General features: G+C 41.7%; 1 protein-coding gene across 1 annotated transcript; it reads right to left on the reverse strand.

The window, feature by feature from the left end:
* Window positions 1-593: 593 nt before the first annotated feature.
* On the reverse strand, window positions 594-5,197 carry fkbp6 (FKBP prolyl isomerase 6). The gene is made up of 8 exons (XM_036523299.1): window positions 5,108-5,197; window positions 4,651-4,768; window positions 4,202-4,291; window positions 3,885-4,087; window positions 3,450-3,569; window positions 2,331-2,528; window positions 792-901; window positions 594-675 (listed from the first exon to the last, which is right to left on the reverse strand). Exons 1-8 carry the CDS (start codon window positions 5,180-5,182, stop codon window positions 594-596), a joined length of 996 nt encoding a protein of 331 aa, XP_036379192.1. The 5' UTR covers window positions 5,183-5,197.
* Window positions 5,198-6,506: the final 1,309 nt, after the last annotated feature.

Below are 6,506 nucleotides of genomic sequence, written 5' to 3' on the forward strand. Positions count from 1 at the left end.
ATACGCGTCACTCTATACATATGTAGCATTTACTTTCGTATTGAAATATTTTTCTGGAGCTTCCCTTCTGCACCTCTTTACTAGGGGTCAGAGAACCATTTTAAGTTTTTCTCTGCTTTTTCTATCCTTTTGGAAAACCTCTGCACAGCACTTGGAGAAAACTTTGGTTGTACAATGTGCTACATTGATGTTATTTGTTATAATGTTTTTTTGTCTTGGCTGAGACAGCTGTGGACATGAGTCAGATAGCTCTGATCATAGCCACTGCAGCTAGTCTTCACATATGTACTGGTTCACAAACACAGCAGACGTTTTAAGAGGATTAACAAGAGTACACCGCTGTAATTTACTTTATGACGACCAGCAACCAGAGCCTGCATTTACAACACCTGAAATCCATGTGCCGTAACCACAGCACTATTCAAACACTGCCCTCCTGTGTCTGAACAGAAACAAACTGCAGATAAACTGAAGCCGCTAACTGCCTGAACAAAGGTAATCAAGCACATTCATTGCTGGTCATTCACTGAAAGCCCAGTGTTTATACACTTACACATTCATTGCATCAGTAAGGGCTGAGCAGATCTCTACCTTCATTTCTTTGAGGAATCACTGAAACTGGGAAACATCTTGGAGCACATCTCTCTCTGCCTTTCCATGAAGTTCTTGTTAGCGCTGCAAAATACCACAGGATGCTTGTGTTTTTCTTTCTGTGGGTCAAATATTCACGTCACCTTTGAACAAAGGAACCAACGGACGTGCGTAAAACAAAAGGGAAAAAACAAACTTACACCTCAAGTTTCTTCAGCAAGTTGTTAATGTCGCTGTTGAATGGTTTCTTGGCCTGCGCCATCAGAAGAAAATCTAGAGCCTTCTCATAATCGTCCAGCTCGAGATAGGCCTGGAAATCAGTACAGAGGTTGAACACCACCTTGATGAATGAGTGCTTTGCCCTCTCACAACACTGTTCTTAATGTTGCACTACCAGTTGAAACTTTATCTGAAGCAATGAACATTGAATATGACAGACCATTGTCTCATTCAAAAATGAGCACTGTTGTTAACTCAGATGCTTAAGTATTGCATTTAAACATAAAGTATGTCTTTCAGAGAATGAGACATATGTGGTGATGTGTCTGGCTGGGTGAAGCATTTATAAATCAATTACATCTAAGGTTTCAGATTTTCCAGACTAACATGTTCAAAGCCTGGGAAACTTTCACACCTCTTATGGGGAAACACCAGAAGAACCACAAATGAACTTAAAGAACATTCATGTCCAGGATATACGCTGACAGTGCAAATGGAACACAGACATTCTTGCATTTTGCAGTGATATACGTTTCAACCATGAGAAATTTCTTAAAAGCCATATCAGTTGTATTCTTCCAACAGAGAAATGCTGTATATAGTAATAGACTCAAATGAATTTCAGTTTAGAAGAAGTATCTATAACAGAAAATCCAGAGCACCCAGTTATGTCCCTGGCACGATGCATGATGCCTTTAAACAAGCAATTACCTGCATTGCTAAATAAAGCACAGGTACACAACCAGAGAACAAGAGTCTATATTTTAACTGGGGAAGAAATATTCTGCTTCAACTGTTACCCAAGTATTTTGCTTACATTCCTTCATTCCCTTACTGACACTTAATTTTCCAGGATGGTACCAAGTCTGTTTACTGTTGTAACAAACTCATGTCTTTACCTGGTTTCCAACATCGCCTACAGCCAATGTGAGATTATTCCATCATATAATCATCTTGGTTAAAGTAATCCCAGAATGATGGGAGAAAATGAACTAAGATTAAGAGAAATACAAATAAGTGTTTAAAGTGCACAGTTTAAAGATGGATGATTTTTGCACCATTTCAACATAGGCTAAAAATGAACTAGCTAAATATGCAAAGCAAATCCATTGCTTTCTCTGCAACTGGGGCATATGCTATGGGTCTCTGCAGACAAGAGCGTAGCAATGTCATGTCACATGCTTGTTTTTCCACACAACAACACAGCCCAGTAATATGTTATACATAAAACAGACACCAACATCATTTGTCCAATAAAGACTGAGAAAAACCCCTCAATTTCTCAGCAGAAAAAAGGAATAAAATGAGGGAAAAAATCAAGAATACTCAGGATCCCACTCCCCACAGTGCTAGAATTTATATGTAATGGACATCAATTTGAACAAGACATACATGTTTAACAATATATATATAACAATAAAAGACTGAAAGACAAGCTACAGGTTATATTTCAGACAAAAGCCTTTGCTGCCCTTCAATGTAAGGTGTCAAAATTCACTTTCAAGTGAAAGGGCCCTGACCTGGCCACAGCGGAAGAGGGCCTTGGTGTTGTCTGGGTCTATCTGCAGGGCCTTCTTCCCATACTGCAGAGCCTTCCCTGGCTTCTCCAGACGCAGCAGGGTCAGGGACATGTTGAGGAAGATGGGCAGCTGCACCCCGGCAATGCTCTTCCGCTCCTCCTCATCCACCAGCTGACGGTTTTTCAGGATAGTCGCAGCCTGGCCGGCAAGCAGAGGGCCACCACGAGACAGGCATGGAAAGAAATGACTGTATTTGACAAACAGCGCCATCTGTAGGGTAGTCATGTCGCTGCATTCTGCCTCTTCACTGACCACAAACTGAGCTAAAAAAAAATTGTAAAGACTTGATTTAAGTCAGTATGGTAAATGAAATGTACTCCATTTTCCACTGGTGGGATGATTTACAGGTCAGTGTGGTTTGCCACCCAGTTGTAGGAAATTCCAGGGGAGAAATCTGAGACTAATGTAAGGTGCAACGAGCCAAGTGTACCACACACACAATGTTGCACAAGGAGAACTACGAAGAGTTTTTCAACAAATTCTGCATCTGCACAACAAACCTCAGAAACCTCACAAAACAGGCAGCGAACTGTGAAAAAATATGCTTTCTGAAAGGCTGCAAAGGAGTGGTTTTCTGATTATATGTTGTCAAATACTCTGGCAAGTCAACTAAAATCAACTAAATTGAAAAGATACACAACAATGAATAGTCATTATGTACTACCACATATGCTGACATGGGTTTCTACAAAAAACAACTAAGAATCACATATATTAAAAAAAATATCACTGAACCATGTGGTTGTGCAATGGAATTAAAAAATGTATCACATGTAAAAAAAATTCCAAGGCTATGGTACCAACAACAATCTGATTTTAACATGTACAAATCTGAATAATCTAAGGACAAATTATTTTAAAACCAGAGAGATTGATGTTACATATACTACAATTAATATTTTTGAATGCCCCACAAAAAAAAACAAATAGAACACACATAGCAACAAGTTATGGCTCAACAGTAATTTGCAAAGCCGTGAAATCCGACCTGTAATGAAGCTGATGGATACAGGCCACTGTGCACACAAAATGACCTCTGTATGAGTTCTGTTTTCCAACCTGCTTGTATCGGTCTTTGGCGTCCTCATAGCGGCTCTGGTTGAAACAGCGGTTTCCAAAGCAGCGCATGGTGTTGACCACATTAAGCAAAGTGGACAGAGGAACAGTGTTCTGCTCTTCCTGGAAAGAGAGGGGATTTCGAATACATTTTATGAGTACGGCCTGTTAGATGTTAGGTGTAAAGTGGGTAGCTGTTCTGGTGCAGGAAACTCTCAGATTAATGGAAGAGCCAGATTGAGAGCCCTCAACTAAGAAAAACAGGTCCAACAAAGCATTTCAAAGACACAGCCCTTCCTCCACAACTATACCAAGGTAAATTGAAATGGACAATTCACTGAGAAGGTAGAAATTACTCAAAAGAAAACAACAACAACAACAACAACAGCAAAAGACATATGCTTTAGTTTTCACTGCCCCTTTACAAAGAAACCCTACCGGTGTCAGGGCGAAGAAATTGTCAACTTCACCAGAGTCCAGGAAGTCGAGGACCTGGACCTCATAGAGCACGGTGGCTGCTGGAGGGATGAGAGGAGGGCAGCCCATATCCCCGTAGGCGTATTTGGGCAGGAAGAGGAAACGCGAGCATTCCCCTTTCCTCATCGTCAGCAGGCCCAGCTCCAGACCACAGAGAGTCACATCTGCAGAACGTCAGGAGCGAACAACATGAGGAGACGCACACCATGGGAACATGGGAAGCAAGCAGACGAGCCCTTCAAAACCGGTCTAGTCGCAGCGCTCCCCGCCCAACGCACCTCTGCCCAGCTTCAACATCCGAGGGTACTTCAGGTGGCGGGTGGTCTCAAACGGCTGGTCAGCATATTCCAGATAGCCAGAGAAATGAACTGGGAACGTGCACAGAGGGTGATGTAGTTAGCTGTGGTTTCTTAACAATACAAGCAGGATCACACTGATTGAGCAGAGCCATTTTTTTCCTGACAATTTGCTAGCAGCTTTCCCGTTTTGAGGAAATTAACTTTTAGTAAAGATAAAGATCTATGCTCAGCAAAACATGGACCTAGGAAAGACCAATAATATATACAGTTTTAAGTTACAGCCAACAAAGCAAGTTGGATGTAACTTTAATGTGTAACACATTCACAGATGAGTGTGTGTGTTTTTGTGAAGTGTGTGTGAGTGAGAAGTTATCTTTTGCTCCAGCAGGACTTTAATACATAGGGAAGGGTGGAAGAATGTGGGATACTTGACACAGATGCATCCCTGGGCACTGGGGCGCCCTCCCCAGCTTGGATCACTTGCTTCAGAATCCCCCCATCCCCCCAAAGGTCTTCCATGTGCTGAGCCAGGCGCTGAAAGGGGCTCTGCAACACCAGAAACGGAACGGAAGTAGCAGACGGTACCTGTAACACCACATCCTGGCCATTGTATGGTCAGCAAACATCCCACTCTGTTGTATTGCTTTTCTGGACAATTAAATGTGTTTTACAACAACCACATTGATGACGTATTGTAATACACTGCAAAATTTCAGTGCTATTGTCGTTTAGCTACCCCGTACATTAACGTACATGCTCACATGGAAAACACGTGTAGGACTAGCTATTCGGTGCAATGCTATCTAGCCAAAAACTAAGGTTACACGCAAGGGCTGAGTGTTCATCATCTGCATGAGACTGAACATCACAATCTTGACTTTATACCTGCATGCCTGCTCTTCGCCGCTCCATGGGGTCTAGAAATTGCTGGATTCTGGACGATAGTCCGTTTTTTGACATTCTGGTGACAAAGGACTTTTTTTACGGATATGAAATATTGCGGTAAGTGTTTCCCACTCTGACTTGCACGGATCCAACCTAACTATATGTTCACCTAAAGAGTGGCTGGCGTACTACTCTGCAAGCGGGTAATATTCCTAATATTCGCGAGAAAACTCGTGCGGCGGGAATCGCACTTGGAGCCAATCTTTGGTGAAGCCCTGGTGTGAAGGAGGAGCTTAATTGTTTTTTTTTTCCACAAGAACGGTTGTACCAGAAGTGCCTCGGAAAAATGGTGTGGAAGTACACACTCATAGATAAATCGATCAGTAATCTGCCCCAGGCCTCAAAGTCCCACGTCACGTGGACGGATGTTGTCTGTCCTGCAGCTCGTCTTAATTTCGCGATTCATTACATCCCATTAATTGCTTTACATTAATTTAGCTGAGGCTCTCACCCAGAGTGAGATCCATCACAAGAGAACTGAAGTGTATCCATCCAAATATTACGATCAACAGTACCAAACCTAATTAACCTAATTAATTAATTAATTGTGCTTATTTGAGACTTGACAATCTAGAAACTATCGTCAGACACCATAAGACACATAATATCCAGATTCCTCTGGCTGTGGAAACGACTCTCCTCTTCTGTATACTATTTTATTGTTTTGAGTACCACAAGACACAGGGGAGGGTGGGGAGTACTTGCAACTCAATCACATGGAATTATGTCTGTAAACATGCAATTACATCATATCTCCATATGGAAGAAAGTTCGAATCAAAGCTTTTAATATCAGTCACAATGGCGTTATAATCGGTGTGATCACAACTGAAGACTGGCCTGTGAATCTCCAGGACACCACTGCACCAAATGCATAAATCCTAAATCCATTGTCATGTGTGTGTCTGTTTCTCTGTAGCCCCAGACAGTCTCGCAATAGGTGAAAAGAATGGAGATGTATTTCTTACAACAAAAGCTGTTTGTACAACAAAACTCCTGAGCAAAGTCTCCTAATATTCTGGTATTATAATTACATGACTGCTTATTTCATGGCATTGCAAATGAATTATGTTTTGTAAATTGATATTTCTTGTACGCTACATACGATATGCTATTAAGCAAATGTATGCAAATGTTTACTCATACCTATCACAGGAATACGTAAGTTTATGAATGGTCAAAACGAACACGCTTGTCTGATCCTCGGTGTTGTTGCAAATGCCTGACTGCTCGATGAACCTGGTAAAAGGCTGGAGTGAGTAAAGTGAAAGTGGCCTCTACATCCACTAGAGGGAGATATTGTATCCGGACAAGAAACAGGATTTGTTTGGGAAGGTTGT

This window comes from Megalops cyprinoides, chromosome 3, assembly GCF_013368585.1.
Source record: "Megalops cyprinoides isolate fMegCyp1 chromosome 3, fMegCyp1.pri, whole genome shotgun sequence".
Taxonomy (NCBI): domain Eukaryota; kingdom Metazoa; phylum Chordata; class Actinopteri; order Elopiformes; family Megalopidae; genus Megalops; species Megalops cyprinoides.

Coding starts and splice junctions, on each gene's coding strand:
- fkbp6 (XM_036523299.1), bottom strand. CDS start 5,182: ATGTCAAAAAACGGACTATCGTCCAGAATCCAGCAATTTCTAGACCCC. Junction 4,292..4,650: donor CAGGGATGCATCTGTGTCAA/GTATCCCACATT, acceptor GCACGTTCCCAG/TTCATTTCTCTGGCTATCTG. Junction 4,088..4,201: donor GATGTTGAAGCTGGGCAGAG/GTGCGTTGGGCG, acceptor GACGTTCTGCAG/ATGTGACTCTCTGTGGTCTG.